The sequence below is a fragment of the Eubalaena glacialis genome, chromosome 7 (genome assembly GCF_028564815.1).
Source record: "Eubalaena glacialis isolate mEubGla1 chromosome 7, mEubGla1.1.hap2.+ XY, whole genome shotgun sequence".
NCBI classification, from domain to species: Eukaryota; Metazoa; Chordata; class Mammalia; order Artiodactyla; family Balaenidae; genus Eubalaena; species Eubalaena glacialis.
In genome coordinates, this window is record NC_083722.1 from 37,673,587 (window position 1) to 37,693,314 (window position 19,728).

At 44.9% G+C, this 19,728-nt stretch overlaps 1 protein-coding gene across 1 annotated transcript in view; it reads right to left on the reverse strand.

The window, feature by feature from the left end:
- The window catches only part of CMTR1 (cap methyltransferase 1), a 63,293-nt gene that overhangs the window by 31,194 nt on the left and 12,371 nt on the right, over positions 1-19,728 (reverse strand). The window contains exons 4-13 of the mRNA XM_061196283.1: positions 19,300-19,458; positions 16,393-16,485; positions 14,913-14,984; positions 13,687-13,781; positions 13,490-13,562; positions 8,270-8,468; positions 7,388-7,506; positions 5,151-5,247; positions 4,696-4,828; positions 3,828-4,007 (exon numbers count right to left, since the gene is read on the reverse strand). Of these exons, the coding sequence (XP_061052266.1) occupies positions 3,828-4,007; positions 4,696-4,828; positions 5,151-5,247; positions 7,388-7,506; positions 8,270-8,468; positions 13,490-13,562; positions 13,687-13,781; positions 14,913-14,984; positions 16,393-16,485; positions 19,300-19,458 (1,220 nt within the window). The remainder of the gene's footprint in view (positions 1-3,827; positions 4,008-4,695; positions 4,829-5,150; positions 5,248-7,387; positions 7,507-8,269; positions 8,469-13,489; positions 13,563-13,686; positions 13,782-14,912; positions 14,985-16,392; positions 16,486-19,299; positions 19,459-19,728) is intronic.

Here is a 19,728-nt window from a genome sequence, read left to right on the forward strand (position 1 = left end):
GGAGTATTACTCTCAATAGCTAAAATGTGGGGAAAACCCAAATGTCCATCAACAGCTGAATGGATAAACAAAATGTGGTATGTACATATAAAGAATTATTAACTAGCCTTTAAAAAGGAATGAAATCCTGACACATGCTACAACATGATGAATCTTGAAAACATTATGCTAAGTGAAATAGCCAGACACAAAAGGACAATTATTGTATGAATGCACTTATATGAGGTACCTGCAATAAGCAAATTCATAGAGATAGAAAATAACAGAGGGTACCAATGGCTGGGGATAAGGGGAATGGGAGTTATTGTTTCATAGGTACAGAGTTTCTGCTTTGGATGGTTAAAAAGTTCTGGAAATGCATCGTGGTGATGACTGCACAACAATGTGAATATACTTAATGCCACTGAATTATACATTTTAAAAAGGGTTAAAATGATAAATTTTATGTTATGTATGTATATTTTTTAATTAATTAATTTATTTATTTATTTATTTTTGGCTGTGTTGGGTCTTCATTGCTGTACGCGGGCTTTCTCTAGTTGCAGTGAGCGGCAGCTACTCTTCATTGCGGTGCGCGGGCTTCTCGTTGTGGCTTCTCTTGTTGCAGAGCACGGGCTCTAGGCGCACAGGCTTCAGTAGTTGTGGCACGTGGGCTCAGTAGTTGTGGCTTGCGGGCTCTAGAGCTCAGGCTCAGTAGTTGTGGTGCATGGGCTTAGTTGTTCCGCGGCATGTGGGATCTTCCCGGGCCAGGGCTCGAACCTGTGTCCCCTGCATTGGCAGGCAGATTCTTAACCACTGTGCCACCAGGGAAGCCCCCTGTTATGTATATTTTACAATTAAAAAAAGGACTCAAAAGTTTTTTTAACTTCTGCTTATCAAAAGACACCATTAAGAAAATGAATAGGCAAACCACAGATTGGGGAAAGATATTCACAACACACCAGACTTGCATTCAGAATATATAAATAATTCCTACAACTTAATAAAAATGCAAATCAATTTACAGGTTGCTTAAACACTCTGTGCAGTTGGGAGCATTGAGAAGTCCAGTTTTGCCATGTGTCCACACACACCCATATCAGATGGCAGCATGGCTCAACAAAAAGAAGTCCAATTATTCAACATAGTTTTGGAAGATTTAGCCACAGCAATCAGAGAAGAAAAAGGAATCCAAATCAGAAAAGAAGAAGTAAAGCTGTCACTGTTTGCAGATGACATGATGCTATACACAGAGAATCCTAAAGATGCTACCAGAAAACTAATAGAGCTAATCAATGAATTTGGTAAAGTAGCAGGATACAAAATTAATGCACAGAAATCTCTTGCATTCCTATACACTAATGATGAAAAATCTGAAAGAGAAATTAAGGAAACACTCCCATTTACCACTGCAACAAAAAGAATAAAATACCTAGGAGTAAACCTACCTAAGGAGACAAAAGACCCGTATGCAGAAAACTATAAGACACTGATGAAAGAAATTAAAGATGATACAAACAGATGGAGAGACATACCATGTTCTTGGATTGGAAGAATCAACATTGTGAAAATGACTATACTACCCAAAGCAATCTACAGATTCAATGCAATCTCTATCAAACTACCAATGGCATTTTTCACAGAACTAGAACAAAAAATTTCACAATTTGTATGGAATCACAAAAGACCCCGAATAGCCAAAGCAATCTTGGGAAGGAAAAAAGAGCTGGAGGAATCAGGCTCCCGGACTTCAGACTATACTACAAAGCTACAGTAATCAAGACAGTATGGGACTTCCCTGGTGGCGCAGTGGTTAAGAATCCGCCTCCCACTGCAGGGGACACAGGTTTGAGCCCTGGTCTGGGAAGATCCCACATGCCGCAGAGCAACTAAGCCTGTGCACCACAACTATTAAGCCTGTGCTCTAGAGCCCACAAGCCACAACTACTGAGCCCACGTGCTGTAACTACTGAAGCCCACGTGCCTAGAGCCCGTGCTCCACAACAAGAGAAGCCACCACAATAAGAAGCCCACGCACTGCAATGAAGAGTAGCCCCCGCTCGCCACAACCAGAGAAAGCTCGCGCACAGCAACGAAGACCCAAAACAGCCAAAAACAAATTAAAAAAAAAAAAAAAAAGACAGTATGGTACTGGCACAAAAACAGAAATATAGATCAATGGAACAGGCTAGAAAGCCCAGAGATAAACCCACGCACATATGGTCACCTTATCTTTGATAAAGGAGGCAAGAATATACAATGGAGAAAAGACAGCCTCATCAATAAGTGGTGCTGGGAAAACTGGACAGCTACATGTAAAAGAATGAAATTAGAACACTCCCTAACACCATACACAAACATAAACTCAAAATAGACTGAAGACCTAAATGTAAGACCAGACACTATAAAACTCTTAGAGGAAAACATAGGCAGAGCACTCTATGACATAAATCACAGCAAGGTCCTTTTTGACCCACCCCCTAGAGGAATGGAAATAAGAACAAAAATAGACAAATGGGACCTAATGAAACTTAAAAGCTTCTGCACAGCAAAGGAAACCATAAACAAGATGAAAAGACAACCCTCAGAATGGGAGAAAATATTTCCAAATGAAGCAAATGACAAAGGATTCATCTCCAAAATTTACAAGCAGCTCATGCAGCTCAATATCAAAAAGACAAACAACCCAATCCAAAAATGGGCAGAAGACCTAAATAGACATTTCTCCAAAGATATACAGATGGCTAACAAACACATGAAAGGATGCTCAATGTCACTAATCATTAGAGAAATGCAAATCAAAACTACAATGAGGTATCACCTCACACCAGTCAGAATGGCCATCATCGAGAAATCTACAAACAATAAATGCTGGAGAGGGTGTGGAGAAACGGGAACCCTCTTGCACTGTTGGTGGGAATGTAAATTGATACAGCCACTATGGAGAACAGTATGGAGGTTCCTTTAAAAACTAAAAATAGAACTATCATATGACCCAGCAATCCCACTACTGGGCATATACCCTGAGAAAACCATAATTCAAAAAGAATCATGTCCCACAATGTTCATTGCAGCTCTATTTACAATAGCCAGGACATGGAAGGAACTTCTCTGGGAGACTTGGGATTGTACTCTTAGAAATGACCTTTACAACACCTGTTTGGCCCCCCTAAGAAAGCACTTCTATTGATTCATTGCCACTATACAACTCTCCAACCTATCTAGAAAACTGTTCAATAAGGCTTGCCCACTTAGCAAACTGAGCCAACTGTCACAACTTTAAATTATCACCACTAACAGGGAAGGGGGAAAACAATTAATGAAGGTTAAAAAAAAAAAAACACCAGCATTCACATGGCCTATTTGGGGAACTCATGGACTGGAAAAAGCTTTGGTAACAGAAATTTCCAAAGCATGTTATATACTTGCTTTCCAGCCATCTCTTGCTTCCAACCAGGGGACTTCACAGGGCAACAAATTATGATGGCCTTTTACAAATGGAAGCAATTAAAGGGAAATTACTTCTTCCTCTGAGGACACAGAACAAGTCTGCTCTCTGTCAGGTTTCACTATCATACTCAGGCTCCCATGGGCAGGGGTATGCCAGCCAGGCTCCCACTGGCCACCCTTGTGACAGGGCATGGGAGCAGGATGAAAGTCCTCAAGGTACCCAAAGTCCCAGGGAGCCCTGGAATGAGCAGACCAATCCCCGTTACCAATTTTTCAAAATTAACAAAGTGATACCAAGAGCCGGTCATTCGGTCCTTCATTCTCTGGTCTTTCTTGATAGCCCAGTGGTGCCAGCAAAAAAAAAAGAAACAAAGAAAAAAACACATTGGTTTGCTTACCTTTCGTTGGACCGTATCACGTAGTCAGTAAATTCATGGTCTCCCTTGATCACCTCCAAGGGGACCACAAGGTTGACGTCGGAATCGGTGTTCCGCAGCTGGTTGAGTTTAATATTGACTGAGAAGAGGTAATCCCGCACGTCATCGATGCCCACCTTCAGGCCCTTGCACACCACATACCTGGCAGGAGATACTCTGTCACTCCACTGAGCAAGGGCTTCCCTCACTTTTCCCTTCCCCAATCCCCCTGCTGAGTCATGAAGCTCTTGTCTATGCACAAAGAACAGCACAGTCTGTGTGTTGCAAAGTTCACCTCAAATCCTTTCTTTTTATGTTGGGCTGTATTTCTACTCTCTATGGCTGTGGTTCCTAACTGCCCTGTGCCAGGTTGGCTGCATCACCGTCACCTGGGAAGTCTGTTAAGTTAAAGACAATCGGACTCTCCAGGGATATGGCCCAGAAATCTGCATTTTTAACAAGCCACTTAGAAATTCGGATTGGCCACATCTTCTCTCACATCGTGTATGGACACTGTGTCCCACCTGGGATGCCAACAGTGACTCTGGTTAGTGGCCCACTTAGTTAGTCCCTCCAGGCGACCGTTCTACTGGTCTCCTTCTCCCTCCCAGGACAAGCCAAGGATCGCCCACGTAAGTGTGGTGAATAAGGTTTGTGGAAAAGGAGGCAGAGGCTGAAGGGTACATCGAAGAACCATTAAAATCCAAATCCTGACTCCTCTTGGCTCCAATCACTTTTTTTAAGTCAAGGTTTTTAATGTAGCTTGAGTGGTCATGCCAGAGATGCACCAGGATTTGCTGTTCTGACATTCAGCCAACTAGTCTGATTAAAATGGAGAGGAAAGCCTCACCTCTCTGAGTTGGCAGGACGGCTGGTGATCGGCTTAAAGAGACATACTCGTTCAAAGCAGCAGTACAGCAGGTAGACGAGCCCCACACTGAAAGGTGTGAAGAGGTCAAAGGTTTTACAGATGAAGTGGCCTCCTAGATTAGAGAGAAAACACCAGTAGCAGTCAGCAGCTTCCATTCCAGAAGGTGGGTAAGGTAGTCTCAGGGAGCATGACAAAGTCAGGGACCCAGCAGCTGGGTCCATTAAAGTCACAGGCAATGTAAGGGAAAGACTCAGTTTTAGAGGGGACTTTGGGGATTCTATGGCACCTTTTCCCCTAAATTCCTCATTCAGCCACCTGTCACCTAATATAAGCAGATTGTTTTTTAACTTCCAAGCCAACCCCTATACATGCTCTTGTCCAACAGGGCCTCTAAGAGGTGGGTGCGGGTGGGGAGACAGCAGAGGCAGTGTCACCTGTTCGGACAACGGACAGCGCCATGAGGAACTGACAGAGCAGCAGCTGTTTGCTGAGGATCTCCTGCAGGTTCTCCTGTCCCTCCACTGAGAAACCCTGAAATGAGAGCACAAGGACCAGGGTAGAAAACAGAAGTGATGAGGACTGAAAAGAGTACCCCTACCTCATCTTCCCTGAGATTTCTTGAAGTGTTTTCATTGATCTCCACCATCTGACTGATAAAGATACAGCTTGGTGTTTAGATTCTTTGGCGTGGTCACATGGCTCACTGTAGTGAAGACAGCACCTGGGACCCAGGCCTGACTACTGAGCCAGGGCTGTTCTCCTGCTCTATCACTCCCGGGGATGGAACCAAGTCTGCTCCTCCAAGGAGATGGTCCAGAAAATTTTAAAACTCACGTGGGAATCCAAGGGCCTTGTCATCAACTGAAACAGAAGGTCTTCATATTCAAGATCAAAGTTGTGTTTAAAGCACCTACATTTAGGACCCAGTATCAATTTCTTAATAAGAACTGTTAACAAACTGTTAACAGTTAGCAGTACGGCAGAACAGAGGCAAAATACGCTAGTCACAGGCCAACTACAAGATAGGAAACTGAATGCCCTGGTGAATCCAATGAGACCCAGGGAGTACATGTGGCCTGAAACTCTGCAGGGGCTCGCTCAGTCGTGGGCTGACCACCGAACAAGCCCTAATCTGGTGACAGCAGAAAAGTTAGCATAACTCTGACAGTCACAGTAATCTCTCTTTCTCTGCGGACCAAAGATTTATTCACAAAACCCCCTTTCCTGTCACAAGACCATGGAGCCTCTCCCTCCAGCTGGCAGTGTCTCCGGCCAGGGTGTTTGTTCAAAGAATGTACATTGCTATTCTTGGAGTGGTCTCCCTCTCTGTGAGATCCCAGCAGGGAGCAGATAGCCATGCTCACACAGAAGTGAAGGAGGCCAGGGGCTGTGATAGGAAGAGAGGGGAGTTGTTGTTTAATGGGTACAGAGTTTCAATTTTGCAAAATGAAAAAGTTTTGGAGATCTGTCTCACAATAGCGTGAATATATTTAACACTACTGAACTGTAAACTTAAAAACGGTTGCAATGGTAAATTTTACGTTATGTGTTTTTCATCACAATAATTAAGAAAAGTAAAGAGGCTGGCCTCCATTAAGCTGGGCCCAGCCTGGCCAGGTCTCCAGAATCAAAAATGTTTAGCAACGTCTTCCAGATTTACAGATGCTTCTTAAAATGCATGCCTGTTTATAGGGGAAACAGACAAACAAATAAGCCAGCCACACAGGTCACCAGTCTAAGCTGCCTAAGCCAGAAGGACAATCCTTGAGTTTGCCACTCTAGCTGACAAACTGCAAGGCTGCCTGCCTCCCAAGCACTATCAGATCCCTCAAGCACAGGTGAAGCAGCCCCTCCCTCCCCTCCACCCAAGCCTGTTGTCCCCTGCTGTGCACAAAGCTTTGGTGAGCGAGGTGCATGTTCAGATCCTGTGCTGATATCCTAAACATTTCTTCACCTCTCCACAGGGCTACTGCTTGAAAGCCTACCCAAGGGGCTCCAGAGGCTCTTCTCAACTCTGGCCATGTGACCCTGGAGCAACTGCGACGTTCTCTGACCCTCCTCTACGCTAATTTGTGGCTCATTCCAGAAAAGACTACCTGCAGCATCAGATTACTAGATGAGAAAGCTGCAGGAGACTTGCCTCTATATATCAAATACCTGCCCGAGAAACAGGCGACTTGAATATTCCCTTTAGCCCAGCGATTGACCGAGCCTCCTGTGGAGTCCCGGAGGACTCCTTTGAGCTGCTGCCTTTGGTTATGTGGTCACCTATTAGCCCGTCCAGAGGCTTAGGAGCGGCCATGTGTAGACAGCCTCTACCAGGAGCAGCACCCAGGTGACAAACGACGGGAATGTTCTTCCCGGTCAGCTCTGCCTAGCTCATCTTAGTCATGGCCCCCCTCTCACCATGTCTCATAGCCAACCAAGGCCCTTTGAAGAAGTGAGCTGAGAAGGTCCACTTGCTCCAAGCAAAGATGCCCACAACATCACAGCCTTGACAAAGTTACCACTGAAAAGATGCACAAAAAGAATAAAAACATACATCACACATCCCTACTATCTGCCCTTCCAGGGCAGCTAAAGGACCAAACCAAAACAAACAAAACCAATTCTCAAGCCTCTAACATGATAAATCCCTAAAGCATCACCCTATGAAGAGCAGGTCACCTACCCCATCAGCCATCAGAAAGTGGACACCCTTGCGATCTGTGTTATCCAGGACAAAATTCCGAAAAGCAGTGATGTTCTCCGGGCGGGTGATGTCTCCATCTCCATCGATCCCACCCTCACCTGACAAGACACAAGATTCACATTTAGCTCATCTGCCCTGTGCATCCCTGGAGCAGGGACACAAGCTCTCTGGGGCTGTGAACACAGGTACCAGGTGGACCTCGAGGCCCAGGAGAAAAGCCCCTGTGAGGAGCAACTCACTGAAGGACCCATCATACAAGGCTGCCTTGCCGTGATGGACAGGAGGCAAAAACAGTGCCCTGCTATAATAAAGCAGAGTTCAGAAGGAGCTGACCAGCCAAGAGTCATCAACTGAAACAGAAGGTCTTCATATTCAAGATCAAAGTTGTGTTTAAAGCACCTACATTTAGGACCCAGTATCAATTTCTTAATAAGAACTGTTAACAAAGGACTTAGGATTTGCCGCCAAATCACAAAAAGCGAGACAGAGTGGAGGGAACTGCTGGAGGGTTGCTGAGCTGGCTGGAGATGGGTGTGGGTTTGTATGTGTTTATAACCCTGCCAGTTCTCAGCTGGAGATCAGGCAGTTTCATTATCTCCTGTCACCACAAGAGAAGAAAGGAGGAATTAATATGGCTCTGATGAGAGTTTGCCTAGTGGAGTATTTAACCTGTACCCACAGGCCTGGGGTAAAAAGGGACAGTCTAGAGGGAACCGAGACCTTCATGACATTGGCTGGGGAACCCCAGACTCAGAGACCTGGGAAAGAAAACATGGCAAGTGGATAATAACTACTTCTGACCTAAAGTCTCCAGAGAGAACTGTCTCTCATAGCCCCCGGTACCCTCCTCCACGTCCCTACCGTAGTAGGGTTCGAAGAGCTCACTGGAGGCCGAGTAGAAGTCTTCCAGCTTAAAATCGTTAGGACCCTTCAGAGTCATTCCAAAGCCCTTTGCGTGCCACTTCTTCCTCCACAGCACATACTCTGAGAAGCCACCTGGGCCTGCACAGACGTCAGCAAAGTATAGAAGCTCAGCTTCCCGGTCCTTCACCAGCGGTTTCTGCAAAGGCAAGTGGAAGTCAGGGGAGGAAGGGAAAAAAGATGGCTAAACGGGGAGCAGGAAAGAGAAGGCAGGGGGAGTAAAATAAGCCTTTCAGCAAGCACAATGCAGAGTTCCTGTGGCCAGAGCCACAAGCGCCCGGAAACGTGTCCTCTGTGATCACTGCCCTCCAAAGTTTTTGCCCATCCCCACCTCAAAACACCCCTGATGACTTTCAACCCACCAGGCCTAGCTCAGACTCCTAATAAAAACATCTTAATGGGCATCTAAGTGTGCATTTTTAATTTCTCAGCATCTTTTCCTCACCATATCCTGCCTTACAAGAGTCCCACTGAGCAGAATAGATGTTCTAACCCCACATTACAGATAGGGAAAAAGAGACCCCAAGACACAAAGCGACTTGTTCACAGACAGTCTGCAGCAAAGCTAAATCAGAATCCCATCAGCCTGACCATTAGATGCAGGCCTTCCTGCATCCAGCCAAAGTCTGAGGGGCTCTCACATCACCCCCTCCCAGCCACAGGGCCTATCTTTCCAGATCATAGCCTCTGCTTCCCTTCTCCCCTTCCTCTGAGGCTCTCCCTTTTTTTTCCAATTAACTTTTTATCGTGGAATAATTATAGATTTATAGATAAGTTGCAAGAATAAAGTTCGCATATACCCTTCACCCAGTTTTATTAACATCTTACATTGTCATTTGTCAAAACTAAGAAACTGACACAGGTACATTACTATTAACTAAAGTCCAGACTTGATTCAGATCTCACTAGAGCCCTTGTTCTGTTCCATGACTCCATCCAAGATACCACAGTGCATTGAGTCTCCTCCTTTTTAGCACCCCCTCCCTCTCCTGCCTTTGCTCCTCTGCTAGCCAGGGCCTGGGCGGTGCACAGCTGGGAGCTGACAAGGTAGAGAGAACAGGAGACAATGGTGTGCAGCTTCCGGGCAGCCATCAGAGCACCCACTCACCTAAGGAATAACTAAATTACAATAATCATTTGTATTTTTATTGGATTATAGTTTTGGCCACTTGAGTGGCTTTAACTCTTAATCTAAAATGTTGGGAGTTTCCTGGTGGCCTAGTGGTTAGGATTCCGGGTTTTCACTGCTGTGGCCCAGGTTCGATCCCTGGTGGGGGAACTTAATCCCGCAAGCCGTGCGGCACGGCCAAATAAATAAATAAAATAAAATGTATGCTGAATGCGGACCTAGATTGTGTGTTTACACTTCTCTTCTACACACCTGGGCCTTAGATGATGAATTCTACTTGTCCCAACCCTCCACAGCAGAGAGGATAAACCATCTGCACTGGTGACAAGAGGTTGAGTTCTAGAGGGGGTGACTGCAGGGGACTCTCATGAACATCCAGCAGAAAGGGGCTAAGGCAGCTCAGCCCTCTCTCTCTACAGGTTTGGCATGGCTGGGTGCTTGTCCAGAGCTCTGTAACTGCTAGATAAAGATCAGAAAGCTTCAGAGGAAACAGTTATAAGAAAGAAATGGAAATACTGATGCTCACGATCCAGTCACTTTCTAGGTGACAAGGGCCTTGCCTCTGATGATGGTTATCTACCTTTATCAAAACAGTGAAAAAGTCTCAGGAGAAAGTAACTTTATCTAAAAATAAACTTCATCATCCTGTGACAAGCCCATTCAGCATGCTGGGATATATCAGTTCTTTCTCCCCTACCCCTACCACTCCACCCTAGCATTCTTTGTTCCTGAGCCATCAGTTTTCATATTTTTGGATTATATTCACTTGCACACACACAAAAAGACCTAATGGCATTTGCCGAGAATATTACACGGCACTTCCCAGGCTGCAAAGCGGTAGTGAGGCAGGGGTCACAATTTTAAGGCCTGCACAGGCTAGAAAGAGTGAAAACGTTGTTCCTCACCACTGGCCATGTCCTAGCCCCAGGCTCCAGCCTCTCTGGGTGAGCAGATGGCCCAAAGGAAGACTGGGAGAAGGAAGGGGAATGAATCAATGAAAGCATCTCACCTCCAAGAAGAGAGCATAAATATGATCTGTTCTGTGATTTCAAGATGTGTCACACCCTCACAGGCCACAGCCAGAAGGTCCTTTCATAGAAAGGACATCTGGGATTCTCACCTCTGCCATTTACTGGCTGTGCAGTCAAAGGCAAGTCCATAATTTATGTCTTTAAGCTTGAGCTTCCTCAACTGTAAACTAGGACTAATGCAGGTTATTTTTTAAGGCTATTAGAGGATTAAATGAAGTACCATATGTCAAAGACCTTTAGAAACTGTACAATACTAAACAAACATAAGATAACATTATATTCAACTAGATCAACTTCCTTAGAGTCAAAACTCTGGTCCCTTCCATCCTTTCATCTTTGCAATGCCTAGCACTGTGCTCCACATGCAGCGGGCACTTTGTAAGTGCTGTCTAATTTCTTCTAAGACAGCACTGAAACTTAAAGATCTACATGCAGTTTTTGTCTCCTGTTACGCTTCACAGCCAATGTTTTCTTACCTCAACAATAACCCCAAGCACACAAGTCCCTCACATAACGTTTTGGTTTATAATATGCTTCCATATACCCAAAGAATCTAAATTCCCTTCTTTCCCTTGTCCCTTCCAATTCTTGTTTATGATTTCTTTATTTCCCTACCCTAGCCTCTTTTCTCCTTTTTCCACAACCTGCAGAAGCAGAAACACACTGAAAAACCTCAGAGACCCTCCCTCTGGCTTCCCACCTCCAACCTCCTCACCCTTTCCCAAGCTTCAAGTTCTCCACACTCTTATTCTGTAATTCGCCTGATCCAAGAGCCACTGAGACCCTGGCAAACCTGGGCATGTGCCTGGGGCTTCCACCACTCCCAGCTCTGCTGGGAGTGCTCTACAGTGTCTCGCCTGAAAAACACACCAAGCCTGCCAGGCTTGGCTGTCACTCTGGTCCTCGGGGGAAAACAGAGGTGAAAAGAGAGAAGAAAACACTAGGAGCTGAAGAGAAATCACTTTTTATAGTGGAGCGTAGAAGAACATCTCTGAAAGGGCAATTCCCCATGGCCACTATCAATCAATTCAAGTCAAGAAGCTGCCTGAAGCATCACAAACACGGCTGCCTTTTCCTATGTAACTAATATCTCCACCCTCGACCTGAATGGGACAACCCTGATGCCTACTTCATTTTCCTGACAGCCAAAGACAATAACCAGAAACCAGCTGCTGGAGGCGTTTAACGTTCAAAAGCCCAAAGTGATGCTGTGACTTCCCAGCAGCTTAACAGAGTTCCTTTGCCAGGCAGGGGTTTAAAAGAAATCGTTTGGAGCTCAAAAAATTAAATCAACATTATATCAACCTAATTTTCTCAAGATGCTAATTCCAAGAGCCCTTTTGTGCAGCTTGCTGGTACTGTAAAATGGGGAGGGAGACCTGGGAGAGAGAAATAACTAAAGACTGGAGGGGTCCACCTACCAGTTTCGCCAGCACTGAAGAAGCAGTCAGGTAGGTGAAGCCGAAACATTAAAGAACTTGGAAAACAAGTTTCTTTAAGCAGTGGACAATCAGGGCCTAGTAGAAGGAGGGTAAGTGAAGCAGAAACAGGTTTGGGAACAGCTGGCTCCTGGCCCCTTCACTGTCAGAGAGAACTGACTTTCTAGGACTGGGTAAAAATGCTTTGAAACCCTGAAGGGAATGTTAGAATGAAATTTCCTTTTTTCTTTCTCTATCATTATGGAGGGTCTGTGTTCAGAAAAATGACATGTAGCAAAGTAGAAAATCATTTTGCTCTACCACTTCTTGAGAAGGGCCAAAGACTGGTAATTATGATCCCACACAAAGCTTGTTCAGAGAGGCAGAAAGGGAAAGTGGCCACATTTGAAATCACAGATTTTAGAGCTGGAACAAATCTTAAGAGTCTTTTGGTCCTACCCCGGCCCTCTGGCAGGTTAGTAGGGCTAATTTCAGAGATGAGACAGCTGAGACCCAAAGAAGGTATGAACCTAAGCGACACCACCTGCGACTAAGTGCTGCACTCCATGCCCGCCCTCAACCCTCACTGAACACAGCCTAGATCTTCAGACACAATATTGATTTTAAATAGACCAGTGAAAGAACCCAGATGCCCACATTTCATTCAACACTCAAACATTTCCCAGAGTACTGCCCTCTCATACCAGAAACAGCAACCAAATCAGATGAGGTCACAAGTTTCAATTTGGAACACTCACTGTAAGGACTGTATACAGTCATCCCGCAGTATCTGCAGGGGATTGGTTTCAGGACCCCTGCAGCCACCAAAATCTGCAGATGCTCAAGTCCTTTATATAAAATGGCAGTGTACAGTCGGCCCTCTGTATCCGTGGATGCAGAACCTACAGACACGGAGGGCTGACTGTACTCAGACTCTACCTCATCCATGGTAGGAAGAAGGCAGGGGAAAGCTCCCTGGTGGCAACTGGCCTCCACACATCAATGAGCACAGAAAGGCTTTACAAACCCCCAACCCTGTACCCTTATCAGCTCTCAAGTCCACCAGAATTTCCAGAACACAAGCACCATGGGGAAAGGGATCACATCTATCTCCTTCAAAATTATATTCCTGGTACTGTGCCTGGCACAAAGTCGGGGTTTTGATAAATACACGTTTAATGAATGCAGGAGGGAGGCCTGTGCTCTAGCTCATGGCCTCCTCTCCCTGCCCCCTAGGCCTACAGATACACAGATGCTGATTTTGTCAGGAATGCCCCTTCTCCACCCCTGCAAGCCCTGCTGCCTCCACTTAAGAGTGAGCAGCAGGGTCTGCAGAGTTGGGGGGTGGGACTCAGGGCCCGAAGCCCTAGAGACAGCTGCTTACTGGGGCACTCCTGGGACCACAGGAAGCACTGTGGAACCCTACCTGAAGAGCTCAAAGCAAAATATATCTCTTTCACAAAATACATCTCTATCACCTAGCAGGAATACTCTCCTAGCACTGCACAAATGGCAATTTCTGAACCACTGAAGCTCAAGCTCATTTGGCACTATGAATTCAGAAGCAAAATCTTGTTCTCACCCCATAAGAGTCCCTCGGATTTGTAAACATGCGATCGAACACAAAATCCATGTTAGCCATCTTCATTGCCGCCCTGCAACAAAGCAAGACAGAAAAGTGTGCCTCAGTACCAGACATATGGAGAGCTAAGGCTCAAATGAAAAGGTAGAACAGTGTACATTCGGGTTGGGGGCGGGGGGGAAGAAATGTCAGCAAACCTGTTTAGGAAGAAGACTCCTCGGATCATCTCGTAGGGATTGGCCCGGGTCCGAGCTCGCCGCATCTCCTCCCCATCCAGGATATCAAACACATTCTGCCCAGAGAGAATCAGAACCTGAAGGTGAGCATCACCCTTTGGGATGAAACAGGTGTCTTAACGAGCTTGAGGGGCCTGATTCACAGCCCTCTGAAGAGCTAGGCTCCTGCCGTATCCCAGTTCTGAAATGACCAGATGTGTGACCCTAGACAAGTCACTCAATCACTCTGACCCTCAACTACCTCACCTGTAAAATGGTACAAAATAAAAGGGAAGTAAGCATGTGCCTGGCACATGGTAAGTGGTTAATAAATGGCACGGAGTCACCTCCTGGCACTGGTAATCCTCATAACAAATCTGCTTCTCCACTCCAGCAGCAACTTCCCAAGGGACCAGAGTTCTGACACGAAGGGTACCCAGAGAGTGGGTAGACAAACCAAGACCAGAGTTTTCTGAGGGCGCCTACCACACAGGAGGGAACCCTTCTCCGTTCTCTAATTTTCTCTCTGAAAAAAGAAAGCCTCACTTTACCTGAGTTCCAGTCACCTTAAGGATATTCCCAACACTCTGCTTGCCAGAAAAATAAGCTCTGTGAAGCTAGTCTGAGGTCTTGCTTCTTCTCCAACCCATTTCCTCCTCAGAGTTTCCTTGGCTCATTCTGCCCCAGACAATGCACTTCCTGACCCAAAGACAGGCCAAAAGACATCAAGGGGAGGGTAACACCAACTACTTCTTTTAATTTTTACAACAACGCTGGGAAGTATTTTCTCCCCAATTTATAGATGAGGAAACTCAAACTCAGAGAAGCTAAAGCAAGTGGCCCAAGGTCACACAGGAAAAAAAAAAGCTGCTAAACTAGGATTTGAATTCAGCTCTATCTGATGCTACAGAATGATTCCGAACCTTTCACTATACCAGGCCCCCTTCAGGATTACAATGAACCGATCCACTGAAGTTAAGTGGTTCCTTTCCTGGCTACTGATCACAGGGATAGCACAACACTACAGGGCAGGAGAGCCACCAGGAAAAAGGACACCTCACAGAAATGTACCAAGCTACCTATCTGATCTCAAGGAAAAATCTTAGCTAAACTTCAGCCTCCCCACAACTGACTCAAAAGAACAAGAAAAGCCCAGCACAACCCCTCACACAAAATCTTCAACTCCAGCTCTAGCCACAAGTCCTTACCTTACATTGCAACACACTGTGAAGCAGCTCTTCCCCGCAAAACTCTGTTTCATCTTCAATAATCATCTTTCTCTACAGGGAGAAGAAAACAATTAATAATGACCATGTGCGACTGTATTTGGGGGGATGGATGGGGAAACTAGGGTTCTGAGTGAGTAGAGCAAAAGGGGCCAAAGAACATCAATCCCTGAGGGGCGGGAAAAAGAAAATCCCAAATCCCTCTGGCTCTAGTCCAGATGGCTGTGAGATGAAGCAGCCCCCTGGGTACTCTGACTAGAGCACCATATGGATACAAGACTCATGAATGCTGAGGCTGAGAAAAGCAAACAGGAAGGAGACGTCCAAGCTGTCTGTCCCTAGAGTGTGGAGGCAGAAGGATGGGGAATGCCCCAAATGACAGAAGCCTTTCCCTCAACCAGGAAGCCTCTTGCTCTGTGATGAGTACGAAGGCAGGATCCCAGGCACTGACCTGGCAGTGTCACAGAAAACAAGGGTGAGGGAGCCCCATGGGGATGTCAAGTCCAACTTCATGTCTGAGTGAGGCTACCTCTAAATCAGTGACGCCCAAACTTGGCGTTCTCAGGTTTACACTCTTCAAGATCACTGAGGACCCCCAAAGAGCTTTTGTTTATGTAAGAGATATGTGTATATATATTAGAAGTTAAAACTGAGAAAATGTTTAAATATTTACTAATTTAGTTTAAAAGAAGATGGTATATTAACATAAATAACATTTTTATGAGAAAAAACTATATTTCCAAAAAAAAATTTATTGGGAAGAGTGGCCCTGTTATCCATTTTGCAAATCTCTCAATATCTGGCTTAATACACAGCAGCTAGATTCTCCTGTCCACATTTGCATTCAATTGGTCGTGATATCACATGTCATGGTCACTGGAAAACTCCACTGGACACTTGTGAGAGAATGAGAATGAAAAAGGCAAATAACTTTTTAGTATCATTATTAAAATAACTTTGACCTGGTAGACCCCGTGAAAGGGTCATGGAGATCCCTGGAGGTCCCTACACTTTGAGAACTGCTCTCCAGACCATGCTGACCTGGTATAGCTATCTACTTTATTCTTGTAATTTTCCAGAAGGAGATTAAACAAATTTTCTCCGTAACAACTCCCTCAATACTTCCTGAGGACAGGGACAGTGCCTTTTTATCTACCTGGAACAGTGCCCAGCAGTGACCAGAATATACAGATGTATAATAAGCTACTCTAAAAAGCAACCAAGAGGAAGACAGAAGTTATGCATTTTGTGCTGCCCTGCAAGTTAAAGGAGGAAAAACCCTGTCTGCCTCATCTGCCAGGGGCATATCCATAAAGCCCTTGACACACCTTCTTGATGCAGAATGCTCAGATTCACATTTTTCTTAAACTGTGAGTACACAGATGTACACACCTGACTTGAGGAAGAGAAAAGTCAGGAGATAAGTGCCAAGAATTCAGGGTACATTTTCCTGAAATCCTACCTTTCCCACAACCATCCAATCGCTCATTTCCTGAGTGTCAGGAATTTCAGTGGTACATTCTGGGAACCATGACACCTGCTCAGAGGCACTGGGCTACAAACAAAAGAGAGGCAAGTAAGTCACGTAGGATAGACCCTCAGGGATATGCCCCAACTCACCAGGGCTTCCCCAAAACAATCAAGAGGGACTCAGAGTGAAAAGGGTCCAGGAAGCTGAGGCCACTAGCAGTGTCAGACATTAGAACTAAGAGCCAGAATTCTAAAGTTTAACTTCTGAAGGCCAGGTCCAATTCTGGTTTGAATCCTAAAAAACTTCCCCAACTTACAAAGTTTCTTTCATTTATTCCAATATTATTTGATGAATACCTACTGTGGGCTAAGAGCTCAGAATGCAGAGTTAAAAAGATATGGTCCTTGGGACCTCCCTGGCAGTCCAGTGGTTAGGACTCCGCATTTCCACTGGAGGGGGCACAGGTTTGATCCCTGGTTGGGAAACCAATATCCCACATGCCATGCAACGTGGCCAAAAAAAAAAAAAAAGACATGGTCCTTAATTCAAGAGGCCTATAATCAGAGCAGTGGGGACACAGAGAAGTACACGTAGGATATAAGTCCATGATAAGGTAATTACATCAGGAAGACTCAGTGCAGTGAGTCTCACCTCTTGATGCCTTTCATTCCAAGACAGAGCAGAAATTGGCATCTCTAATGCTGCTTCCTCTTAATTTTTCAATTACTTTCCTTACCAAGCTAAAACAGTGGTCTTCATCCTGGCTATATATTAGGATCATCTGCAGACTTTTTAAAAAGTACTGATGCCTGGGCCCCACCCTCAGAGTATATGATTCTATTGGTCTGAGGTGAGGACTGGGTATAAGTATGTTTTTAGAAGTCTCCAAGCGATTCTAACATGCAGCCAGAACTAAGTTCACTGGGCTAGAAAGACATGGATTATAAAACCTAAACAGGTGGCTAACCTGCATTGGCAGCTCCACACATTCCCTCCAAGCAAGTGTGGAGAAGAGATTCACCACTGTGAATTGAAGCGATGAGATTAAAGGCAATATTACATGCTCTGAAAGGCATAAAATGGTATCACAATGCAAGGTCTTGAGGGCAAGCCAACCACCCTTAACAGAGAAAAAGTTTAAAAGAAAAATTACTGAAAACTTTGTCAATGAATCTGGCAGTGAATCATTGTTTCTCCCCCTGGTCAAATCCACCCCCGTTACACATACATAGCTGTGAATTATAACCTCTAAAAAGAAGCTCATATACACTTTGGAGGCCCCTTTGGAGAGGAAAAGCAGACTCAATCTCCCCATGGAAGTCTGAACATTAAGGCTACCCACAAAGTGGACTTTGAAGCTTCACACCTTGCACTCCATATTCCTGGGCTGCAGTGGCCACTGAGCACTCTCCGTGTGGTGACTCCAGGAACTGGGCATTCACCTCAGGCTGCCCAGACTCATCTACCTTAAAGAAGTGGCCACCAACTAACAGTTGAGCCAAATTCTTAACCAAAAGACAGGACATCTTTTTTAAGAGAAAAAGTAAATTATGGTAAATGATAATTAGGACAGCCTTGCCTCAAAAAATTTTTTCATGGAATTCCCTGGTGGTCCAGTGGTTAGTACTCAGCACTTCCACTGCCACGGCCCAGGTTCAACCTCTGGTCGGGGGGAACTAAGATCCTGCAAGCCGTGCGCCACAGCCAAAAAAAAAAAATTCTTTTTTCCCAATAGCCTGTCTACATTAAAAAGAGATTTTATGAGCAAATTTCAGATTCTAAGTTTAGCAAAGTTAGTTCTAATTCTGCCCCATTGAGAGGATAGGGACTCTTCACTTGTTTTCACACAAATGAGGACATGGAAAGCACCAAGTATTTCTAAGGTAAAAACCTACATCTAGCCCCAGTTACAAATATTTGCCCTATTCTGCCTGTCTCGTCTCCTCATAACTACAAGGCAACACAGCACGACCACCCCCAGAACCCATTAGCTCTTGGCTTGTCAGCATCTTACTCTGACACCTTATTAGGCTTTTATCATGCACAGGTTCACAGGACTTCTTTCCTGAACTGGAACATCAGTTCAGGAGGCAAATAAAATATCAATTTTCCAGAGTTCAGACCCACTTCTGAAGCTCAACTACAGCAACTATGTGGAAGGCTAGATATCTGTGCTCTATTTTCTCTAGTTTCAACTCTATAATGGTAATATTTTACCATTATTTTTAGGTGCTTTTATTATACCTACTTCAAATCCTCTGTGGAATAAGGTAGGGCATAAATAAATAAATAAAAATAAAACCTCAACATTACCTGTGTCATGAAAAGGGATAGAGCCTCCTTTGGTATTCAGGGTTAAAACAAACTCATACCCAAGGAGATAAGCAGACTAAACCCACAACAGAAAAGCTATATGGCATAAACAAACACCTATTTAATACCGAGATGTCATAAACCTGTGGAGGTGCAAGGACCACGGAGGGCACCTAATCCAGTCATTCACACAATGGGAGAGTAGGTCCTCATTTGGCCCCATCTGAATCCTTTCAGCAAAGGGAGCTCACTACCTCATTAGGCACCTTCATCACTGGTGGAAAGCTGTATCTATTTATTAAAGTTCTTTGTGGAGACACACTCTGCCTTCTTGCATCTTATACCCACTGGTCTTAGACAGTCCTATATGAAGCAACAGGAAACAAATCCACATCCCACCATATCTCCCCCAGACTCCTGTTTTCCATTTTGGACACCCCAGTATCTTCCACATAAGAAGCTAGTTCCAATCTCCACTAACCACCCTGATCATACTGCCTCTGGAGACTTCTAGTTTGTTAATGTTAATATGGCTTCATAAAGCCATAAATGGCTTTCCTGTCTCCTCCTCTCCATACCAGTTACCTCTGGCTCAGCTCGCCAGTCCACATTCAGCTCTTGGTCAAAGCCTTGCAGCGTCAGACCCAAGCCTCGTCGACCTTTCTGATTAGAGGCCTCAACGATGTCTTTCCGACCCTGGCTGTATTTACCCAATCCTTCACCTTCCTTGAAGCCCATCTTGGCCTGAAAAAGAGAAGTAATGGTGCATTTATATAAATAAACAGACATTTATTTAGCCCTTATCATGCGTCAGACATGTTAAACCCTGAGAAATATAAACGAGTAAGGCCTAAGGTTTTCCTTCTAGCCTAGTGAAAAGAAGCATAAATAAATAACTGCAGTTTAACTGTGGGCCCAGTGGCTGCCTATCCTGGAGGTGAAACTCTAGGGCAACTATAAGTTGGATAAATGAGAAGGGACCTCATAGCTGTAATTAAAGGCACCAAGAGTATA